Source organism: Antennarius striatus, chromosome 24, assembly GCF_040054535.1.
Source record: "Antennarius striatus isolate MH-2024 chromosome 24, ASM4005453v1, whole genome shotgun sequence".
In the NCBI taxonomy this organism is placed as follows: Eukaryota; Metazoa; Chordata; class Actinopteri; order Lophiiformes; family Antennariidae; genus Antennarius; species Antennarius striatus.
In genome coordinates, this window is record NC_090799.1 from 8,363,697 (window position 1) to 8,388,000 (window position 24,304).

At 46.1% G+C, this 24,304-nt stretch overlaps 1 protein-coding gene across 1 annotated transcript; it reads left to right on the forward strand.

Annotated features, from left to right (window-relative positions):
- Positions 1 to 1,759: 1,759 nt before the first annotated feature.
- On the forward strand, positions 1,760 to 17,511 carry LOC137591230 (TSC22 domain family protein 1-like). The gene is made up of 3 exons (XM_068309105.1): positions 1,760 to 4,505; positions 14,258 to 14,309; positions 15,784 to 17,511. Exons 1-3 carry the CDS (start codon positions 2,503 to 2,505, stop codon positions 16,051 to 16,053), a joined length of 2,325 nt encoding a protein of 774 aa, XP_068165206.1. The 5' UTR covers positions 1,760 to 2,502; the 3' UTR covers positions 16,054 to 17,511.
- The last annotated feature ends 6,793 nt before the right edge of the window (positions 17,512 to 24,304 follow it).

Here is a 24,304-nt window from a genome sequence, read left to right on the forward strand (position 1 = left end):
GAAGTTTCTCTGTTGATGACTTTTATTTGTAGCCAGCACTGGGCGCTGCTGTGGATTAATCAGACCTGTATCTGCTGAGGGAGCAGTTTGACTTCAGGAGGATTCAGTATCCAGTATTTTACTGACAGGTTTCTACAATAGCCTTTTATGCACAGACATTTTTACTTTTTAAAACATAGCTCTGGTGGAATGTAGCATCCATAACGCCTCAGCAGGCGTTGATGTGTTCCATGTAGCTAAAGAGAACATTAATATTGTCACGATGAGATACGAACCAGATCCGGTGGTCTACGTTCAGGCAATGTTCTTGAGTAAAATCATCACATTCACGCCTTTTCTAAAGAAGGGAACATCCTGTACCTGTAGGTCTCCTACCAGAAGTAGCCACCAGGTTCCGGTAGAGGCGCGCCGTTTCAGGTTTGTTTAGAAATGGAGGGCGTGGTGATAAGTTGTTAAGAAGTGAGCTCCACAAAAGAAAGCTCATGTGACAACTGAGCAGCCTCAGAGGATTCTCTACATGGTTCAAGTGCAAAAGAATTAAAACAGAAAATAAAATAAAGGAAAAACGGAAGTCTGGTCATAAGAAGTCACAATTATTTTGAAGTGAGGAAGAGGGCTGTAATGATTTATGTGGCACTCATGATGTTGTCATATATTACATTATCACCCTTTAATGGAAGCTGTTAAAGAAGTTTTATAGACCCTATATTTGGAACGGCTTCAAAATGAAGCAGACATTTTTTTTTCTTAATGACTGGATCTGATTAAAAACTGATAAAGCCACATCTGTAATAGTAACTGGAGATCAGTACTAGTGCTGATCTATTTTAGTGCATGTTTTTTCCTGTGCATAGCAGTTTTCGTTGCTCAAGAGAACATGTACAGTAACTATGTTTAAATTAGTTTTGGTTTGAAGTAGTGGGCGTACTGTGAACTGTCTAAACTCCTTGTGCGAGGAAGAAAAGACTCAATCAAGTTTTATTTATAAAGTGCTTAATCATGGCAACAGACATTTCAAAAAGCTTTAATGTTTACAGAAAGAATAATTTGTGTTTCATGTTCAGTGTGTGGTATATCAGCATTACTTAACCTTTGGAATCAGACTTCAGAGGAACTTTCCCACAGCAAGCCCTTGTCAATAGGTGTATATAATACGTCCATAATGGCTTGACATAATTCTGACATATGGAAAGTGTTCCAAAAGGAGTGTCTCATACCAGACCTTGCTATGCATAACATGTCACAAGTAATTATATTCCACTCTGACAAGAACCTTCTAGTACAGTATACGCTCAAAAAATTCAAGATGGTTGCTTCTGAGGAAAGTCGTAAAATTGTGTTTCATGAGTATCGGGGCCACGTTTAAAGTAACAATGACATGAGTCCATGTTTTGTTTACACAGCTCTCCATAGTAGCACTTCCCAATCCGGTGTCCAGAAAAAAACATAAAAACAACCCAGAGTCCAATGCCGCCTTCGGGTACATACGAAATATCGTAAATTATGAATTACTCTAAACGTTTGGTTCGAACGATAACATTTTTATTAACCATAGTCATTTACATAGTAATATACTAAAATAATGTGTTCAGCTAAAGAAATTCCGAATTTTTAGACTGAATAGTTTAATTTAATAGAAGACAGACACCCTGATTACATGGATCGGATTCATTCCGATCCAACAGTTGAACCTGAATACCTCACAAGTGTGACGACGTGAGTAGATAAGCGCAAGCGCAGTAGAGGTGTTTGCGTTCCTCCCTCCCTCGGCTGAGACTGACAGCCCGTTAGCTACTGCTGTTCACCGGCAATGAGACAGCAAACACACTCGGCGAGGCGAACAGAGATGGACTTGACAAGCACTTTCTTTCCAGAAGCAATAAGGATATCATTTTGACTCTGTGCCCCGTTGAAGACAGACGGAACTCAATCGTCTTGACGTTATTTTTCTTTTTCGGGAAAAGGGACGTTCGACGTCCGGTAAGGGAATGGAAGCAGAGGCTGATTTCCTGCGACACAGACCGGCCAGATAAGAAGCTTCTCCGCTCACTTTATGTGGACATTACCCCTTCAGCTCCAGACTGGTGGTTCTGCTCTTCTTTGTGACTCTATTAACCACAAAAATTGTTGTACTTTTTATTGAAAACGTATACGTAGTTGTAGTGGAGCGTAGCTAATCGCTGCTGGCTACACAGCTTTAAGCTAACCATTGGTTAGCTTATTTTCGCATTCTTTGTTTATTTTATTAAATTGAAGTCGGTGTTTTGTCTTCCTGGAGTTGGATTTAACTTTTATCAGGCTGTTCATCAGCTCCCGTTCCAGCCTAACTTACAGCCCAGAACGTCGAACTTGGTTTTTGAAAGGACATAAATCATCTGACTTCTCACTTATGGCTCGTTAGGATCTGCATCTGACCCAGCTAGCTAGCATCTGTGTTAGCTAGTCGGTAGCGCAGACAGCCGTCAGCCGCTTCTGGGCTTCTTTAGCTCCTCCACGGTCAAGATGCACCACCAGGACTTCTCTGGGGACCCCACCGGGACGGGGAGCAGGAAAGCCGGCTACCATTATAGGGGGGGAAGCAGCGGGGCGCCTGCATCCTCCGCAGCCGGCGGCGGCGGTGGAGTGAATCCGTGTGACGACAATCCAATCCCGGCTGGATCCTCCTCTCCGGCACTTCACCACCAGCCGCCGTCCCAGGCAGCTGGAGCTCAGGTGAAGAAGAAGAGCGGCTTCCAGATAACCAGCGTCACCTCGGCTCAGATCAACGTGAGCGGGAACAACAGTTTAGCAGATGACACAGAGAGCTATGATGACATGGATGAGTCCCATACTGAAGACCTCTCTTCTTCTGATATGCTGGATGTTTCCATGTCCAGAGCCACAGACACGGGCATCCCGCCCAGAAGCTCCTCCGATGAGACGCTGAACAGTCTCCACGGGGTCGACTCACCTGGGATTGTGTCTCCCAACGAGCCTCTTCACCCGCATTCCATCGCTCAGGGGTCTCAGCAGCACACTGCAATGGTCAACGGGACCATGCATCATCATTATTATCTCCAGCAACACAGCCAGACCCACCTTCATCACTCTGATAGCGCGGGAGGAGGTGAACTCTTATTGCCAACTATTCCCATTGCACCCTTGGTTAGTTCCACTCCAGCGATGGTTTCCAAAGCTGGGCCAAGCCAGTCCCAGAGGGCGCCGAAAATGGATAACATTAAAACTGCAGGCGGGACAAACCAGCCTTTAGCCACTGTTGCTGGGGGGCCAGCCATTGAACCACATCAACAAGGCAGTGTGAACATTTCTAACGTGTCTGCTGTCACAGCGACTGTAGTTCCTCCCTCTGGGCCTACAGGTTTTGACAACACGAGCTTTAGTGGGCAGGTTGCCTCTGTTGGAAGAGGAACAGGCCCTTCTGCTGCTCTCAACACTCAAACCCAGCACACCCATACTCAGACAGTCACTGGCTCTCGCTTTAGGGTGGTTAAATTAGACACTAACTCTGAGCCATTCCGTAAAGGACGATGGACTTGTACAGAGTATTACGAAAAAGAGATTCCTCCCCCAGCTACAGCCGAGGCGCCAAAGGGTGCAGAGGCGGCTGCAGAGCCTGAGGGGGTGACTGTCGGGACCGGGCAGGGCGCATCGGCTGTACAGCCGCCTCACACACTGCAGCCCTATCAGCAGCCGAGCCAAGACTTCACCAGTCCTAAAGCCATCCAAAGCCCACCGCAGGGATCGGCCCAAACCACCCCCCTGACTTATGTTTCTCCGCAGGAGGTCGTCGCTGGGGCTCACATGCAGAAACCAGTCGCTCCTGCGACACTTCCCACAGCAATACCACAGGCCGGTGTAGGTCAGCCTCCCTCTGTAATATCCCAGCAGTTGGCCTACGTCCTGGATCCCAACCAGGCCCCATCCCAGGGTAGCTACCCGGCACCTCAGCTCCATTCAGGGGTCATGGCCCCTGGAGGCATTAGACAGCCAGACTTCATCCAGCCAACTGCTCCCTTCCAGACCCAAGTCCAGCCCCCGCTGCCACATGCGTCAGTGGGGATTTCTGGGACAGCAGCACAGCCACCAGCTCAGCCGCTGCCCCATCAGGCTCAGGGAGGCCCACCTGCTCTGACATCGTTTGGACAACCTCAAACCCAGAGTCATCCGGCGCGACAAGTCCAGCCCCCGTCCACTGCCACAGTCCCCACAGCGCACACCTACGGGACCCCCTACATGCCCCTGACAGCTGTCCTCCAACCACTCCTCGCCCCAGGTGCAGCCTTTACCCATGTTCCAGGAGGCGGCGGCGCCGGTAAATCTTCCCAGCTGGAGGACGCGCAGAGGCTTCTTCTCCAACATCAAGGCCTGCTGGGTCTGCCTCGTCTGGGGGGAGGAGGCGACGGGGCCCCTGAGGGCCACATGGGCATGTCGGCCGAAGCCAGCGCCTTCATGGCCGCCGCTGCTGCTGGCCTCAGGACTCAGCACGCCGAAGGGGAGGAGGACAGGTGAGGATGGATGGCCCGCGCAACCGGATCTGTCAGTTCCGATGTTCATTCTGTTTTACTGCTGCAGTCGTTTTGAAAGACTTTGTTGGTTTGACCATAGATGAGGTATTTCATTTTGATTTCTCTTCCTGAGGTCACTGTCAGGCGTCAGACTGCGGCGCGTCTGGACATCGCTTGTTAGTGGCAGGAATAGAAGCGGTGAGGCTGCTGAGTCATTGAGGGCACTTGTGACTCAGCAGGCCTGACTGACCCTCTACCCACCTCCAGTTTTAAACTGTGAAAATGCTATTCGTATTTTACCGTCATAAATTGATAAATATATGTAAATCTAGATTGATTTTGCGTTTCTTTTGCACATGGTACATTTAAATGAAGAAGTTCTGACGGTTTCACTCGCTTCAAACACTTGTTTTTTAGTTTTGCCTGTCAGTATGTGGTTGTGGGTGTTTATTACAAGGCAATAAAATCTTATTTTTGATTACACTGCAGGCAGTTACACTAGAAACGACTGAATGCGAACAAGACATCTGGTTGTTCCTATCGACCCGTCAGCGATCTGCAGAGGTTTCTGGCTCTACATGGTGGAAAGCGAGTGTATTTATTTTATGCCGACATGTTTTTCTTGTTTGGTATTTGCCTGCCCCTCTCTTCCCTTGGGTTTAGTCTTTTTATAGGGACTGGATTTGTTGATTTGTATCACCCAGAGTGAACTTTACCATGGTTTATTTGTGTGTAGTTACTCCACCCTTCAATTAGGTTTTCTGTACAAAAGTGCTTACACCAGTGGAGATAGTTTTATAAAATGCAAAGCTGGTGTCAATCGAGTTGAGGGAGATTTATTGTAGGTTTTTTGGTGTGTTTTTGCTCTCATACATGTGATAAACTGCCTGCAAAGAAACGGCAAACTTTTGAGGCAACCGTTTATTGTTTCCACATTGCTGCCTTCCATTCTGGTTCAGCAGGAGATTCACGTTGTGAGTACACCAAGCGTGCCTGCAGGGTACGGAGGAAATCTTCTATCTCAACCCGTCACTCGTAACTGACAACCGACATCGCATTACAAATTGTGTCCTTGAATCTTGTGGGATTTCTCTAGCTGTTGGCAATACAATTTTGTTATTCACGACACCACAGATCCAGTATACGAGTGTGCTTTATTCACCCTGGTGCAGCCGAGGCCACAGTTCATGTATTGTCTGACGGTGAAGCTACCGGTTCCGTGTTGAGTCACATGCAGCTGCAGACACAGCTGGAGGTACGGCTGTGTGGAGGCTTTTGTCAGCTCCTCGTGGTGCCCCGTCACCACTGCATGTCTGTGTTTAGTGTGATCAGTGTGTGTCCGTTTGTCAGGACGGTTTTCCCCGTGCTGAATAGACCTCTTGTCTGATCGTGTCTGCTGGGTTTGTACTGACGGTCACGCTGCGATCCGGCCACTCGCCATCTCTGCTTTCTTTCTCCTGCTGTCTTCTTATCCACATGTGTCGCCCTGTTTTTCTTTATTCCTTTTACGGCTCTGAGGACATCACATCAGCTGTCCAGACTGTTCCTTTCTGCTCGATAATAACCCTCTCTTCTTTCCCAGCATGCACAGCACCTTGCCATAATGAAGTCCTTGGCCTTGTCTTCTAAACATCAGGCGCCTGTATTTATTATTTAGAGTGAGCAGGAACAGAGTGTGTATGAAAAGATAAATAGAGGCGCTACCTTGGGTTAACATCTCACATTGTCCATAAACAAGTCATGTATCAGTCAGGAGTGATGAAGAATCATTACATGAAACATGAACGCCATAAAGAGCTGCTTAAAGCTCTGCTTGTGTTCCTGTTGGAACTTATTGTTTAATTTAAATAAATATTCTTAGAATGGAGAAAACTAGAGACATCAGAAGAGATTTTTTAAATTTGAAAGAAATGTTTAATCGTCGCATTTGTCAGCTTTTTTTTCCACAGGGTGAGAAATGAACTCTGATTTTAAATCTAAAGCAGCAGACATGGTGGCCATTCAAGTATTTCTTGACATTGCGATCATTTATTGACATAAAAACTAACTGGTTGTCCAGGGCGACTGTTTAAGCAGCACAAACCAGCTGTACGTGTGATCAGCTTCAGGTGTGACTTCCTGTTGCACTCATGCTGCTCGTGAGGGCGTGTCTGCTCATTGCTTGCTCACTGTGTGTCTATCATTGACGATTATGCAGCACAGTGATAGTAATCAGGCGTTTCATCGGGTCATCGTGTCTCCAAAGGTGAAGTTTCATCCTCCAGGTCGGTGCTTAACTTTTGGATAGCCACCAGAATCCAATAAAGGGAAACACACCTACTTCCTGTGCACTTTACAACTGTTGTATCAGCACAAACGTCTCTCATCCACTACCAGCAAATGCCTGCAGATTATGTGCTTTTCAAACAGCGGCACACTGAATGGAATGCTTCTCTTTTCAACCAGAAATTGGTTTGTTGTCATTCATGCAAAGAAATGACAATTCAAGTTGTTTTGGTGCAGAAATAAGGCCTTTTTTCTGCAACAAAACAACTTGAATTGAAGGGAACAATGCGGCCAGTTTTCAGCCCTTCAGGACTGCATGCTTTGAGAATGAGTGAAGTCATTCCTCTGCAGGGAGTGTGTTGGTGAGTTTAAACAAAAAAAGCCTGAAGAACTTGAGGGTGCATAAATACTCTTTATGCTCTTTTTGGTCAGTCAGCACATGTTTGTTTTACCATCTGCCTGGGTGTTGGTAGCCTGAACACGTGAAACATTATACAGCTTTCACAGGTGCATCAAAACCAGTTAACTTCCAACTTATATGCAGTGCTGGTATATTTACGTCGTGTATACAAAAATTCAGCTGTGTGATCTCACCCTTAAAGTTAGCGGCATGATCATCAGAGGATTTGCCTGTAAAAATGACATGGTGCTTTTTTTTTTTTAATCAGTTTTTGCTCTTTTAATAAGCAGAAGTTGAGGTTTATTTCCAGACATGTGAGAAGTCATGACCATTAATCCATCAGCACGGCTGGCATAAAGCAGCTACAGGTGTGTTAACGGTGTCTGGAGGAGAGTTGTGTTATTGATTGTTAGAAGAGCCACATTTAATCCAGACGAATGGTGTTTTGTGGGATTCACAGGAAATAGTTCAATTACATCAACACGTGTCTTTATAAGAGGAAAATAAATTGTCTAGAGTGAAGATTAGAAACAGAATCGATGAGGGATCCACAGTTTACAGCGTTCTGATCCTAAAACATTCACATTTTTGCGATGGAGATCTCCAGCATGACTTAATCGCACATGAATGTTCATCATCCAACCTTCTGTTTTGGATTTTTTATAGCGTTGGTATTTTCACCGCTGTTGAATGCATATATGGTATCATTTTAAGTATGTGGCATCAGTACTCAGTTTTCACAACCTTGGACAAACATTTTGTGGTTTATATCGCGCCCACACACACACACACACACACACACACACCCAGAGATAAAGAATGCTGGTTGAACCAATGTTTAGTTTATACATAGCTAAATGACGAAGACATGATAACTTAGAGATGTTGTTATGGTAAATATCAGTATTTTCACAACATGAAATTATGTCCTTAATCATTGTGGATTTATTCAGTAGGGAGTTGATGTAATTTTTCTTCCCTTCCAACTCTACCTGTGCATTGCTTATTTTATAGTGTTATTCCCCTCTGGAAAGACCAGATTACCTATTGTCTGGATCGCTGTCTGCACAAAAGGAATGTCAGAAATTAAGATTGGAATAAATGAAGTTGGAATATTCTGGGTTTTTTTTTTAACACGTCACATGTGCGTTCAGCAGAACAAAAACATTTCGCGGTTAAATGATCTGATCATGGGATGTGACGTCACCCCTCGACACAGAGTTGACGTTCATTCTCACATGTCATTCCTCTGTTCGCACACTAGGTGTCAGTCTCGGCTCATAAACCGCTCAGCCGGCCGTGGAGCGTTTATATAATCTCACCGCGCTTTCAGACGCGTTGACCGCAAATGTGTTGGCAGCCAGGTGGAAACGTGCGTCCTGCACGAAAGGCTGAATCAGTCTTATCTGTGCAGAAACTCACCGACGATTCTGAAATGATTCATGCTTTTTGTCATCAATCTGCTTCTATGAACTAGTTTAAATCAATATGACTGATTTTTTCACTTGATTTTTGTTATAGTAGAAGATTCAGTGGGAAGCTGAGATCCTTTTATCAAAATTAATGAAACATTAATGCGTCCCACAGATGTACGCAAATGCGTCTCCATTATTTCTGCAGGCATCACGTGTTCAGAAACCACTGCATTTAAGCTTTAGTCAGGATAAAATTAGAACGCTGAGGCTTGCTGGTCTTAATTCAGCCAGATCAGAACATCAGCCGGCTCTGACGGGACCTGTTTTAGGCGAGCAAACAGACTGGCGTCACGTTTGCTTGCCGTGTGCCTCCACGAGGTCACAGCTCAGGGATTGAGTATGTCCATGCATGTTCTGTTTTCTTCAGAGTATGTGAAGAAGTTAAACCGTCAAATGTGAAATGGTGGAACTGATTCGTAAATCATGAGGATAGAGGAGGAGAGACCTGTCGTTTTCCTGTTTCCCTTTTGGATTAGGCTCCGGCCTTTCTCGCCAGAGAACTGATATTTCGGAAGATGGTCTTCATCTAGGAATCCCAGAGAATCCCAGTTGGTTTTCATTAAGCTATGCGTGGTGTTTAAGTCGAACTGCGTGCAGGTTTTCTTCATTTTTGCAAGGTTTAAACCCAGCTGCTCGCCACTGAAGGCGGCAGAATTAATCAAAATACTCATAGGTCTCGCCACAGCAGGGCAGAGATTTGTTCAACATGGAAAAAGTTTGTATGATCACAAACATAAACCTGATGTTTATATTTGCGTCGACTTTCCAGTTTGTTTCGGGAACATTTTAACCCCATCTGTAACATTTTACTCCCCCCTGAAAGCAACACTTTCTGGTGAAGAGAAATAATACTAATAATCGTGTGTTTGTTTTCATCCCAGCGCCTGCACCCTTCCTACTGTTCAAACACATTCACATCACAGTATGGAGGCTTCGCTCTGCAGCGCTTCGAGCAAAGTTTCTCAACCACCGCTGGGAAGATCCTCAGCATCGATACACAGCACACGGAGTTCTCGAGCTGTTTACTCTGACAGCGAGACCTGAAACCTTAAAATGTGCAGATCCATGTGACTGTAGGGAACTCTCGCTGTCAAGGTGCCAGCGTGGCGAAAGGGTCACACGTGTATTTTAAAGCACGGATCAGTGTGAACGCCAATAAATTGACGAAATTCTTCATCTTTCCATTGAGCTTGCTGGAAAACTGAACCTGTTATCTCTTTGTCTACCCGTGACAACAGGCGCGTGAAGGTGTTAAAAGTTAATGCCTCATCCATCACATGAACATAGCATGCCTGCGCGCCGTGTGTGAGCAGGGTGTCATGTCTGGCTCATACCGAGGCTGGTTGCATAAGACGTTTGCGTGCATGGCAGAAACGATTGGCGCTCGCTCTGCTGCCCCGTCACCATGAGATCTGTTTGAGTTTTCGGGCGTTCCTGCTCTTTGTTTGAGCGACGATCGTGGGAAATAACCCTCGTGGAGAAGGAAGCTGTTTTTGATTGCTACCTTATGTTGGTACACCTTTCAACCTGAGATGATTGCAGACTGTAGCGCCACACTAAATGTGCAAATTGGCCTTTTTGTGTGTGTGTGTGGGGGGGGGTTTGGAAGACAAAAACACTTCTTTTGCTCGAGTGAATTCCTGCTCATACGTCAGTGTGTGCGTGAGCAGCGAGGTTGATATTGCTGCCGGCCTTGATTCTCTTCTGTGTAAATGCCAGCGCTCACAAGCCTCCAAAACCGGATTCTGCCAGTTTTTGCGAGCATTGCCGCACACACCGGATGACACAAAAACACACAAACGGGATGCGCAAACACACACGCAAGAAAAGTCGAAGCAGGGAACTGCGATTGTGTTGGTAGCTGCGTTCCCAGTTGCCTTCTTGAATTGCTTGGCACTGTCGTCTTTTATCAAACGCTTTCCTGCTTCAGTGAAACTTGGCTGAAACCTCTGCAGGACCACACAACGGTCGCTCCTGAAAAACAGCTCTGCTTTCACTCAATGCACGATAAAAGCCAGGCGGAAGCCGTGCCTGCAGCCAGATGGTTGCTTTATAGAGACGTCTCATATGTACAGTTCAGTTTTAGCACTATTGATTTAACACTTTTCTGCAGTTAGCCTCTGGAGATGAGATGTAACCTGCTCATTATGACACTGTTTGCCTTTCACTTGAATTAATAATCTAACTGCTACTAAATGTTAGCTTTGGTATTAAATGTTGCTATATTTTCCATATTTAACGTGGCAGTTAGATAATATTTGGGTCACATCCCACACAGACTTTAGATGACCGGGGATGCATAATTAATGAAAGCATCTATCTGTGATGTCATAACAGAGGCCTTTTGCCATTGGCTGAGCTGATTTTCTCACCGCTGGTTATTGGCCACATTTCTGAGCGTTTTCCTTTTATACTCGGTTTCGAGCCTTTTGTTCGGGGTGGGCATGCGCGCAGCGTCCAAAGTACATCGTGTTCACGTTTATAGTAAACTAAGAGAATAACTTTAAAACATGATGACGTGACCTTTGCCTAATGAGGTTAATAATTTCCCAGCATGCTCGCATCCACCCTTTGTTCTCCATGGCTCCGCTCAACGGCCAATGCTAAATTTTGAGATCTGGTTTGTCTGATCTATCATCAATCTGGTGAAGTATCAAAAGGTTGTGTGCAGTTTTTTTTATTGTGTGGCACTACACGTGAGCCATTCTGCAGAGGAGACCCCCCCCCCCCCACTGTGTGAAGGCATGTCAGGAGATGAGGAGTGACAGGACTGCTGAAGGCCTGTGGGCTGAAATGTTCACATTGAATGGTAGTGGAGGCGTGAGGAGGTGGACGATCGGGGCTTTTAAGGGTACCGCTCCATCAGTCGCTTTAAAGATGTTGCAGGAAACGGATTAGCATTAGCAGGCGGCTGTAGGCTGTAGGGGCGGGGCTTGTGCAGCCTGCTAATGGGGTGTGTGGTCAAAAGTAGCTCATCCTATTGGAGGGATCACCGTAATCTCGGCTGACAATTTATATAACCAGGAGGAGGTGGTGACATCACATCCTGCCATCCTATCGTTTGAGACTCTTTTATGTGATTCAGGCTGGATGGGGGGCGGCTGGGGAGGGCTTGACACACTAACACACTCTCACACTCCATCTCTAACCTGGTCCTCATTGTTGGTCCCAGTCAGGAGCTGAAGGGTGAAGGTTAGGAGGATGGAGGAGGGGACGATGGTGGAGGAGTTTGTTTTGGGTTGCTTTTGAGCGTGTGTGTGTGTGTGTGTGTTGAGCATCAATGAGAGAGAGGGGGCAGGCTGAGGCTGGAGGAGTGCAGGGCAGGAACCCCATGGCTCTAAAGCTGCTCTTCTGGGAGCTGGAGAAGCATCTGAAGAGGTAACGACGGCTGTAGCGTTGTCCCATTGTTAACAGGCGGTTTTTTGACCGGGTTGTGGGGGGGGTTGTGTTGGTGCATCTTTACCATTGTTGTTGAGGCATTCAGTCGGTTTAACAACTTCACACCCGCAGGTTAGAAATGGAGGGCGCATCAGCGTGTAAATGTGGCGCGACCTCCACCTGCATCACAGCAGAATTGGAGTGTTCACACACACACACACACACACACGCACCCCTCAGGCGCCATGAAGGGTTAAACATGTATTTGGGGACGCCATGTTCCTGCATCTAGACACGCGTGTTGCAATGCCTGAGTGTGTGAGCCCATTACACTTGTGTTGTCCCACCCTCAGAGTTGAGATTTTATCTCTCGCTTGTTTTTAGTTCCTTTTTTTTCCCCGATCCAAACTGAATCGGAGGAGAAGTTTATGTTCCATCTATCGAGTCGCTCCTCGCCCCACAATCCACGTGTGTCCTCCCAAACACACCAACGGAAGGCAGGACAGGTGTCAGAAAAACGTTCAGAAGCTTCGTGCTGCAGGTAGTTGAAGGAAAACCACACCCTGATCCCAGACGACACGTTTCAGTTAACTTTTTGCTGCACTTTAATTTATTTGTGTCGTTTATCTAGACTGGATCCCTCCTCAACTTCATCTCATCTAATCAAAGGTAGTATAATTTTTAAGAATTGGGATGAAATCGGAAAATTGTGAGCTTAAACTATTCAGGTCTGCAAACTACAAATGATTTAAGTTGCTGACATATAATAGACTGGACAAGAAACACTTTTGATCAATGGATTGATCATTCAGGTCTTAAGTTCAACCGAAAGCAACACATCCTCTCCTGTGATTGGCTGAAACAAGTAACGTTTGCAATATTTGAAGTATTTCTAAATTTGATTGCTTTCAGCTGCAGTGAGGAAACACTCCGTAGAAATTTGAGGGGAACTGAGACGGTTTCCCAAATAATTCAGGAGCCAGTGATCCAGGGTGGTGGTGGGGTTACTGTAGAGAACAGGGTGTTCCCGTTTCAGCCGGTTCCTCTCTGAACACAAAGCAGCTTATCTTCCAGTTTGTGCCATCTGACCCCGCTTCCTCCCTTCAGCTCGGCCACCTTCACAGGGAGCGCTCCATAGAGACATCTGGACCGGTCGTTGTTGTTTTTTTATGACGGAAGGGGTCATCCTGAGGTCAATTGATACCCGTTCCTCACATTACAATCACCTCCTCTGTGTGATTCTTTGCGATCGATCGGAACCGGCAGGTGGAGACATTGCGTCATCTCTCACCTGCGGAGCGCCAAACCCAACATGACGTCAGATTATATCTCATTTAGAGACACATAATTTAAAAAAAAAACTTGTTTTGTTCAAACCCGAAACAGTCCCGTCTTCTATTTTCCGGGTCGAATGCGGGTTTTCTGAGGACTAGGCGAGAAAGACCTCTCCCGAATTCTGACATCGACCCAGCCTCTCCTCCAATGAGAGGAGAGCGCGACGTCATCTTCCGGCTCGCATTATGCTAATAAGCTCCCCGGGATCAGCCAATCACGGGGCTGCTGGCGCTGTGTTCCTGCATACATTATCCTGGGAGGCAGCCGCGGTCTGCGGAGCCGCAGCCCGCCGCTCCAGTCTTTGTGTGCTCCTCTCCGGCTGCAGCGCCGCGGTCGCCCGGGGAGCAGACGCAGCGTCCTGCCCTCAAGAATGCACTATTTTTCTACTTTTCTACCGCTGGATTTCCAGGTTTTACCGCCGAGGAATCGCCTCTGAGGGCTTTTTGAATGGACGGGTAGCATGAACTCCCAGTGTTACACAGTGGCTATGGATCTTGGTGTTTGTCAGCTGAGGAATTTCTCGATCTCGTTTCTGACCTCTGTGCTGGGGAAGGAGAGCGCGTCGGTCCGGCTTGATAACAGGTAACGTCAGCACGATGCTTTATTTTATTTTATTATTCTTCCTATCGCGTGAACATTCGATGGGAATGAAGCGTCATTCCCATCGAATGTCGCCTCATTGATTCTCCGCCATCAACGCCTCGACCTCCATTTGCTTCGTTGCAGACCGCATTTTAAATCCTCTCCCTGCTTTCTCTCTATGACATTATATATTTTTTATTATCTCGCTGCATGAGCCCTGAAACCCTCAGCCACATTCCCATCAGGTGCACCTTGCGGTGTTTCTCTCCGTGTTGCATCAGATCGACCAACAATCGTCTTGTTTTTGTGTCTTCCAGCTCGTCCGGTGCCAGCGTGGTGGCCATCGACAACAAGATCGAACAAGCGATGGTGAGCATTTCTTTGGAGTCATCATGTCTGTAAATAGGCGCGTGTAATGCTTTTACATGTATGCATGAGTGTTACATAACCCCCACCAAACACCCCCCCCCCCAGCTGCTGCTGCTGCAGCATCGCCCCGCGATGCTTTTACTCTGTCATGTATTAAAAAAGAGTGTTGGGAGAAATGAGTGAAAGGAAGGATTTTCTGAACCTAGGTTCAAACAATCCTGCGATTTTTAATCTTTTAATATGCAGATGCGCCAAAAGCAGAATTCCCCGCATATTTGCACCTGTTGATGTGCGACTATGGCGCTTTCCTGCGCTGTCACGATTTGGACAGATCACCTGGGGCTCGTTAAACTGATGTGGGCCAGACCAAAGTTCACACGCTATACCCCCCCCCCCATCTCTCTCTCATGCATATACATAGTCCCTCGCCCTCTCTCTCCCCCCTCCCTCTCCCGTGTTGCTAGGCAAGCAGCAGCCTCCCCATGGCTGGTATAAATAACTCGACTTGCGATAGGCTCCTCCTTCCCCAGGCAGGAACATTTTGTTCCCTGGATGTATGGGGCGAGGAGGAGGAGGAGGGTGAACCACCGAGGAGGGGATGTTGGCATTAAGAATTCCCCCTTTCGCTCCGGCATCATCATGAGGAATGCACATAAATCTATTTGTATAAAGAACCCCCCCCCCTCTCTCCAACCCCACTTTTGTTTGAAGAATTTACGTAGTGTCGTCTTCCTCCTCGATGAGTCAGTCCTCCTGCTCAGGTTATTTACAATGCAAAACGAGCTGCGGCGGTGTGCAGTTTCTCCCCTGAGTGGCTTTACTTGCCATGGAAACTGGTAGCATTTGATTTATGTGTGTGTGGGGGGACTATATAAACAGGAAGATAAACAGGAAGTTAAACAAAGGATATGCTATGTGATCGGGAACGCAACGGTTCGTGCGACCCCGGCTGAAAGCGTCACTTAGGCCCAGCATCGTCTGTGAAGCGTTATGCATGCTTTCAGAACCTTGAAGAGGTGTGTGTGTGTGTGTGTGCGCGCGTGCACACCCCCCGCCACCAATGCTACCATTATATTGCTCTTATGAGCGGTTATCGTCGGTCCACATCAGTGCAAATTGTTTTCCAGCAGTGAGAGCATCTGCGTCCTTGCACAGGAATTTTATAGTTGAATATTTGAATTTGGTGATGAGTCTGCAAAAATTCAGAAAACGGCAAAAACGTTTTTTGAAGTCTTTTGTCTGAGCAGCAGCGAAAGGGGCAAATCAAGTTTTAGAAAGAGAAAATCCAGAATTTGTAATTTAATTCTGTCAAATATGATTTTACACATTCAGTGCTGTACTTGTCTAACTTCAGGGCGTTGCGTGTGTGTGTGTGTGATGATGAGTGTGTTGTGAATGCAAACCCTTATCGAAGGAATCTTGAGTTACATAACCTGAAAGCGTCTCACTACATCTGCTCCTCCCCTGTCCTCAGGACCTGGTGAAGAGCCACCTGATGTACGCCGTCCGCGAGGAGGTGGAGGTGCTGAAGGAGCAGATTAAAGAGCTCATCGAGCGCAACACCCAACTGGAGCAGGAGAACAACCTCCTGAAGAACCTGGCCAGCCCTGAGCAGATGGCTCAGTTCCAGGCCCAGGTCCAGACCGGGGGCTCGCCCACTGGCGCTGCCCAGCCTCCCGTCGGGGCGCTGGCCGGCACGACACAAGCCCTCCCCTCCACACAGAACACGGGCCCCTCGGCGTAAAACTGGGGGCCGCATGCTGGAGCACCCTCTGATGGTCGAGGAGGAGGAGGAGGGAGTCTGGCGCTACTGTGAACTGACTCTGATGAGCACACTTCAACTTCACTAGATGACGAAAAACAACTTTTTTTGTTCTGTTGCACCTTTTCTTTTAACTGATTCTGTGGAGTCGCACCTGCTTCCTTTTCCGACTTTTGACAACCAGCATCAGACAATCCTCGTTGTCGTGACGATGAGGGGAAGAACAAAACCTGACAGGGAGCGAGATGTCGATCCTTACGACTCTCCTAGCTGCTGCCGCCATCACTCAGGGCGACCAGAGAGAGCGGAACCAGTGTCGGCCCATATAATCAGGGGGAGCGTGGCGGATGCTCCTGTCGGTGCTGTTGACCCCCCCCACCCCTCCACATCGTGACCTGTGCCATCGTCTTGTCCCTTTCCAGCACTGTCCACATTCTCTTTAGTTTTTCTCTCTCCTGCTGTGCAATGTTTCCCCTACAGTAATGACAACGGACGAACCCGGAACAATTTGAACCCCCCCCCCCCATCTGGAATGGGAGTCAGAGTCTGGCTAGCTTCGATTTTTTTTTTTCCCCTCCATCCTCTAAGCAGATGAATGCGACGAGGGTCTCGTTCACGATTGAGGATTGAAATATATATATTGGCTGTGCCTCATCGTTCACATTGCCGTTCCCACCCTGTCTGCGCTAACCCCCTTTTTTTCTTGGATGGAACATTTATGCAGGGAATCAAGGTTTTTTCTTTTCTTTTTTGTTAGGGAGGGTTTAGGATCTCGTTTTTGCTCTGGATGGTGTAATTAATGTCCTTGTGATATGTAAAAATTTTGAATTGAGAGAAAAATAAGTAGGACATGACTGTTTCTAGGTAGCTAACTTTGTACAGATTTAAGAATTTCCAATTAAACTCTGCCAAGTGCCTGGTTTCTAACCATAGATACATATATGTCTTTTTTAATTGTTTTAATGGTGTGTGTGTGTGTTTACGTATATATATCTATGGTTTTGCCAGGTTTTGACCTGTGATGTCATAACTCAGGGTGGGAACAGAAAAGGAATCTTTACTTCCACACTAAGATGCTGTCTCTCCTGCAGTGACACACGGACTCGTACTGTACATCCACCCCCCCATCAATGTCGCTTAAATCCACTCGCTCGAACTATCTGGACTGTTTTTTTGCCATTTTTGGAAATGTGTTTATTTTTTTTAAATAATAGCAATGGGGTTTTTTTTTTGTCTTTTTGTACAGCCAAGCGTGCGAGTTGCTCGTCGTGCAACTGGAGCGCTGAACTCAAAGGATGATACGCTTGGCGATTAACAAAAAAGGAAATTGCCAAACACGATTATGTGAATGTTTTGTGCATGTTCCCCAGCCCATCACAAATGTGACGTTACAATTGCACTAGACAGTTGCACCTCAATAAAGACGAAAACAAAAAATAACAGGAATGCTCATGTATTTATTTTTAAGATAAATGTCTGACTGGTAGAATGGGTGTTTTTTAAATTTTTTTATATAAATCATAAGAAAATATAACTTCTTCAAATACCTTTCCAGTACTTAATACCTTCCAGGAAGCGGTAAACCTCAGTTTAAAATGAACAAGTAAACAAAACCTCATCTGTAGACAAATACCAGCTCAGCCGCCCAGTTCACCCAGACATCCCAGTTCAAGGCAAATATAGCCGCTTCCTCACACGACCCCACCGCGCGTGCGCACAAGCGGACTGCGACCTAAATATTTATGTTTTATAGCTGACGTGTGATTGGCCGACAGGAACCATCCTGTGTTCGGCCCGCCCGCCCCCCCTCGGTCCCTCACGTGGGCCCACACGTCGGGCGCGAGCTCGTGCGAACGGGCGCGCGCCGAGACGTGGAGCAAAAACAGCGATTTGAAAACGATTCGATGAGAAGGAGACGAAATGTCGAATCAAAATCGATTTTAATAAACAGTTTAAATAAAACGGAACATTAAAACTTTCATAATACTATGAAATAATTTATTAGTTCGTTAAAGTCACGTTTTTATGACTTTATTTTAAGATAACAGCTGAGTGAATATTTTTAGCTTCTCTTTCTTGCAGTCAAACGAGGTCATTGTTCAGTTATTTTATTTTTACTACCTTCTAATGGATCCCTTTCAATTTCAAACGCCTTCCTGTCTTTTTTTTTACAACCCCAGTGTCATAAAAGTCACTGGAGAAGAACAAAAAACTTCTTTTTTTGGGGCATCCCATTATGAATCTAATTAATTGCAGTCTCTGATCTGATGTATTTCTATATAAAGCACTTCCACCTTCCTTGACCTCGGCGGCGGCCCGGCTCACCGGAGACGCGGATCCTGCGTTCTCGACCAGATGGCACTTTCACAAATCCTGTTTCATTGACAAAAGGTGTTTTCTTCAAGCCCGCCGCCCCCGGTACAGGATGTCCTCTGAGACCGAAGGATCACATGCGGATTAAGCTCATCTATTTGTGCCGCCGGCAACGTTTGGAGACCCAAAGTCTATGGAGGGCAATTATTTACATTAGGTGATGTGATCCCACCACAAAGTCCTTGGGCCTGATGGGAAATAACTTTGTTTGTAAAGGAAATTCTGTATGACAGGAAACAGATTTAACCTGACATACGTACTGGCTTCTGTTTCCAGACACAAACACACACCTACCCCTAAAAAAACCTGAAAACTACCCCTAAAATATCCTCTTTACACCTCTGACTCGGACCCCCCTCGGTGATGTCCTTAATGCTGAGAAAGCAGGTGGCCTGCTGGTTAAACCCCAAGTATCCAGACTGTCCCTATGGGCCCCCCAGAGGTGCGACACTGGGATTATCCCATCCGGGGTCCAGGAATCAGGGATGGATTTCATGTTTTCACAGACAAATTTAAGGATTCACTTAATTTAAGGCCAAAATAGGGATACGGAAGAGGGGAAAGTCAATTCTAAGTCATTCAGACACAAAAACATCAAGGATTTAGGGAACACCGAGTGACTGCAGCATCAGAACTGTTTAGTTTGGGTTCTGGGGAGTATCTTGAAACGCATTTGACAGATGAGGCGTGTGAAGGTCCGACCACTGGTCCCCTCTACTCCACTTTAGTGGATTTTTAACAAGACTCTGGCTGCTTGTAAATCAGCTGTAAAATGTTGGGGCAGTGGAGTCATGTGAGGATAAAAGCTCGGTTATGTTTTTCCAAATCCTTCTGTAATCTAACCCTGGATGCCGTCTGAAGGTGACAGCAGGCGGATGTTGAATCTGTCTGGTTGTAGGTCAGAGTCCATGACTACACCCAGATTTCTGACCTGGTTTGACTTCTAGTTAGAAACACGACTTCCCCGTTCCTCCATCCTGCAGCTTCGGTGACTCACTTGCTTTTCTGGGCATCATCTCTCGACGATGAACAACTCTGTCCTGACTGGTTGTGATTCACCCAAGAAACATAAAAGCAACACATGACGTGTGAACTTTAAGGCAACACAAGGAATCCGATTTGTCTCATATTTTACTCTACGAGTCGAGTTTTCTGTCGCACATGTGCTATGAATCAAGTCGAACTGGAGTCAGTTGGACTTGAGGACCAGAATACACACTGAGGAGGGGTCATTTGTTGAACCATGTGATCCTAATGGTAGACGGCCTCTAAATGTGTCCCTGTGGACATTCCTGCACAATTACCAGCTCTACTACTGGCCTCGGTTAATTGGATGAAGAGTAGCTGTCATGTTGTGCGTCGGCTGCTGCAGCTGGAGGCCCCAAAACACATAGCTGCACATAAATAGAATGCCAGCGACCAGGATGGCGTCGAGCTGGAACAAAATATGACATCTGTGTTTATTTCTATCCACCATAAATGAAAATATCTGCACAAATCAAACACTGATTCTTCAAATCGTCGAGGGGAGAAAAAAAGTCTGAATCATGGCTAGTGCACAACAAACTTCGAAGGTTCAGAGATGCTGAGGGCCTCCTTTGTCCTCCGGGAGAAAATCACATTTATCCGCGACACGTGCCGCCATCGCCGAACACTCCCCAAACTTCAAAACAAACTCAAGGGGAGAGAGGCAGGCGCGTAACTGGCACCCCACTGGGGAGGGAAGGGGATTATGGGGGATTACTGCCCTCTCTCATCTTGCAGTTTTCTTCCTCTCAGCACCTTCTCTCTCTCTCAATCCAAACAGGAAAAGTTGTCATCCTTAAACCTCTTTCTTTTCGTTTCAGCTGAACTTGCACCTCCTCAGGTTGCGTTTCCTCTCCGCTCTGCCGTCTGAACGTGAATCCAGTTCGACCGGTTGTCCGAAAGCACGGCGTCATTACCTTTTCAGCTATGCTAAAAAGCTCCTGCATTCCTGGTATGTGTTTGGTTCCTGCTAAACAATTTGTAATTGAAACGCCGAGAGGAGGGATGTCTCACGCTGCATTCTTTCCACCAGACACTCATTATTACGCCATTATTGAGATGACACAGCAGGGGAGGCCGCGAGGCAACAATGCTCTGATCACGTAAAGAGCTTTCCTCTCCTAATCGGGATGTTTGGGGCTCAGACTGTTCCACTTTATGAGAGCCACGCTTTGTGGGTCAAACTGGAGGCTAGAGGATGACACGCGTCTGTTTTTTGGTTGTTGTCGGCAGCCGTTTACACGGGACAGATGGCGATCAGGTGTCATGCAGAGTTTTAGTTTTAGCTTCTGCCAGAAATAGACGTCTGATAACCTGAAAACCAAGTCAAATTTTCCTTCTTCAAGGTTGCAATGCTATTAAAATAAGACGAGAATCAGAAAACACAAAATAATCGAAAACTGTTTGCGTGTCGAGCTAATTCTCAGTTGTAAATGAGATGCGGCGCCTTTTGTCAACTTGAAGCAGTTTGTTGAGTAAATTATGCTAAAAAGGTTCCTTTAGAGACAAACAATTACAATTACAATATTTTCCACACCGGACTACAAGGTGCACCTTTGATGAATGGCTGATGTTAAAAATTATAACATATATAAGGCGCACTGGATTATAAGGCGCACTGTCAGTTTTGGAGAAAATTAAAGGCTTTTAGGTGTGCCTTATAGTGCAGAAAAATACTTTAATGGACATCCTGTCCTCTACTGATGATGTGCTGATCAACAACAACGGAGGTGCTGACTCAGCACTAAGATCAGACTGGAGGAACCGAGTCTCAGCCTTCCATGACAGTAACGTGACCTAAAACCGCACTGATGTCAGACGCCGCTCGACCGCTGAATGCTACTGATTGATAAGGAAACGCCACGGTCATCTCCCAGCGTCGTGCTTGTGACCTACATGCTTTCCCTGGACTGTTTAAGCAGCTGCACGCCAAACGCTAACAGAAGACAGAGTTCCCTCAGCAAAACAGGAGCTGCAGGTTTGCAAAGCCACTCAGGCCTGACCTCAGATCAGCGCAGATACTGGAAGCTTTGAGGGAATCTTCTAGTTGGCATCTGGATCTGTTCCTCTGCAAGAAGGTGCAAAGCCCTTCACGAAAACTCACAAATCCGGCTTGTTGTTTGCAGGAATGGAAGGCAGGGTTGTGTTTTGTGTGCAGATAATCCAACACAGCAGAGTTAAACAAATGCTGACTTTCTCTGAGAATATTTGTCCTGACTACATCCACAACAAAGACCCTGTTTGGTTATAAAGTCAGTACTGATCCAGGTCCGTCAGATGTATGAAGATGGATGCACTCTCTTCTTTTACGTCATTTATTTGGATCGCTAATGAAGCAGTGCTTAAGCGTGCATTCTCCAGTGCACATTCAGTGTCTGTCTGGTACACAGTGTTCAGCTGCACATGTGCAAATAGAAACTCCGTCTGGGTTCAGCTTCTGTCACTGCAGCACTTCCTGTTTGCTCCCTGTTTCTCAGACAGTCCTTCACTTTCATTTCCACCAGCTGGTCTTTTTTCATGCAGCTGTGCGAAGGCATGCAGTCATCCGTCGCTACTTTTGTCATGTTTATCTAAGCTTCATGTTTTTTTTTTTTTAACTCATATAAAAAGCAGCAATCAACCAGGAGCACAAACAGTAATGTGACTCAGTTGTCTGTGCCTTTTACGCACAAGTTACAGCAGAATCATTTAATTTAACTGTTAGATCTTCTAACACAGAACACGTTACGATGTAAAATTACTGCTTTGTGTGTGTTGTTCTACTCAACTGTTAGTCCAGGTTCATAGAGTGAAATAGCTCAGATTAAAGCTCTGATGATTAATGAGGTGTCGGAGGAGACGCCATTTGACAAGCACACACCCTAACACCAGCTGCACCTTTTTCGTAATAAAGATTTAAAGCTGGATGATTTAATTTTCCATGTGCAGTCTTTGTAAAACTATGTCTGCCCCCCACCCCCCCATCAGGTAAATAGTTTCCCATCATTTACACAAAACATCTTGGTTTGTCTTTCAAACTTGTTCACATTGTCATTTATCACTTCAAGCACAACCTTCAGCAAATCTGTTCCAAACCTTCCCATAGATCTTATTACTGCTTTGTAACGTTAGCAATGTGGGAATCGAAGCCACGATGATTCACACTAACTCGGACTGATAAATGTACACAAAGAGACGCAAAAGCGTGGCCTCGGCGAAAGCTCGGAGAGAAGGCGAACAAAAGCAGAGGAGGTGTCGACATTTCAGCAGCAGTCACGATACAGCGCGTGGGCAGAAGCCGTGAAATTCTGTGGATCTCAAGTGCTTCTAGACAAAACGTAAAAAAGCACCTTTTGAGGTTTTATCCACTCGTTGTCAGGCGCTTTTGTAGCATTTATTTATTACAGCACCTTTGAATTTAAAGGGAGAACGCGCTGCACATGCAGAAAATAATTACAGCCTGGATTCCCTGGATTATACCCAATATAAAGTGTTTTTTTAAAGCTGTCAAATGATTCTGGAGGGCAACACCACAATCACCCGTGGTTTCCTAGAGGCATTTCTTTGAAATGCATGAAAAGGAGGCAGTTAGCGCCACGTAAGTGACAGTCGGCGCTTTGAAATCTTGCTTATAATAGATTGCTGCTATACAATCAACACAAAGACTGTCCAGAAGCTCAGGACTCTTCATGCTTTTGACCGGGTTGATACCTGAGCAGGTGAAAGCTGGTGGGACGTCTTTCCCACAAACCTGCAGACCACTGGTTTTCTATCTCGAAAGGACAACACTAGCAGGAAAAAAGGCAAATATTGGTGTCCAAACACCCACACCCACACCCAACACCCACAGCCTCTTCACCAGCAGGAGTTGGGTTTGTTAGCACGATGTGTTTGTGTCCATCTGGAAGCTTCCCTTTTGAGCTGAATGACAAGCGGCGTCTGCTTTTTATTGTCACAATCTAATGTTCATGTGTAGCGTCTAAATACTGAAGAATAAAGACTGACAGCAGCTCAGCTATAGAATGATAAGCAGCCAAGTCTGCTCAAAAGTCCAAAGTACTCAGTGGTTGTTTTTCTTGCTCTCAGTCATATAGGAACATTTCAGGAACATAAACAAGAACAGTAAAGGGGAAAATTTTCATGATCACCGCCCTCCTACAAAAAAAAAACTGTGCAGCTGTGGTTTGTGCATGAAGTGGATAACCAGGGAACAGCATGTTCAGGACAGTGCATTCGTTCCTTCCCTCTTGGTTTCATTCATAATTCACCGCCCAGTTCTTCGGGAGTCTACGACGAAACCGGCAGGAAAACAAGCCGAGACAAAGCCCATGCATCTTCAAAGTGTACACGCTTGATCTCAGGACACAATGGACGTCCCGGGCGCTCCACGCTGTTCCCATAGTTTCAGCCTCAACCAGGCTTTTCATCGCTTGTTCCCAAATCGAGCTCTTTATTCCGCCTGTGTTGCTATAAAACGTGAAGTAAAAGATTCGTCTTTACGACTCTAGACCGAAATGTAGCCTGGAGCCAAACGTCTATTCGTGCTCCCAAATTTAGGACTTGGATAATCTGCATCATCAATTTACTCCTCGGGTTGCTAAATAAGATTAGCCGCATAGCGGAGCAGCTGTGGAGCGTGGTTTTAAATGGGGATCACAAGCCTTCCTGTACATTTTACACACTAATAAACTTACACACATCCAAGTGACTCCCTTAAGCAGAAACACAGATGTTCACCTGAAGAAGAATCAAACCAGCCGGAGGAAAAGCTTAAAGCCTTATCTTCAGTCTTGTTGCTCAACTGGTTAGAACGAAATCCTCTGCTATTACTTTTTATTGCTTTCTAGTTAGGACC

What these genes read in the sequence shown, in the direction of transcription:
- LOC137591230 (XM_068309105.1), top strand. Translation starts at nt 2,503, where the DNA reads ATGCACCACCAGGACTTCTCTGGGGACCCCACCGGGACGGGGAGCAGG. An exon ending in GCCGAAGGGGAGGAGGACAG is followed by an intron (nt 4,506 to 14,257) that starts GTGAGGATGGAT and finishes TGTGTCTTCCAG; the next exon opens with CTCGTCCGGTGCCAGCGTGG. An exon ending in ACAAGATCGAACAAGCGATG is followed by an intron (nt 14,310 to 15,783) that starts GTGAGCATTTCT and finishes CCCTGTCCTCAG; the next exon opens with GACCTGGTGAAGAGCCACCT.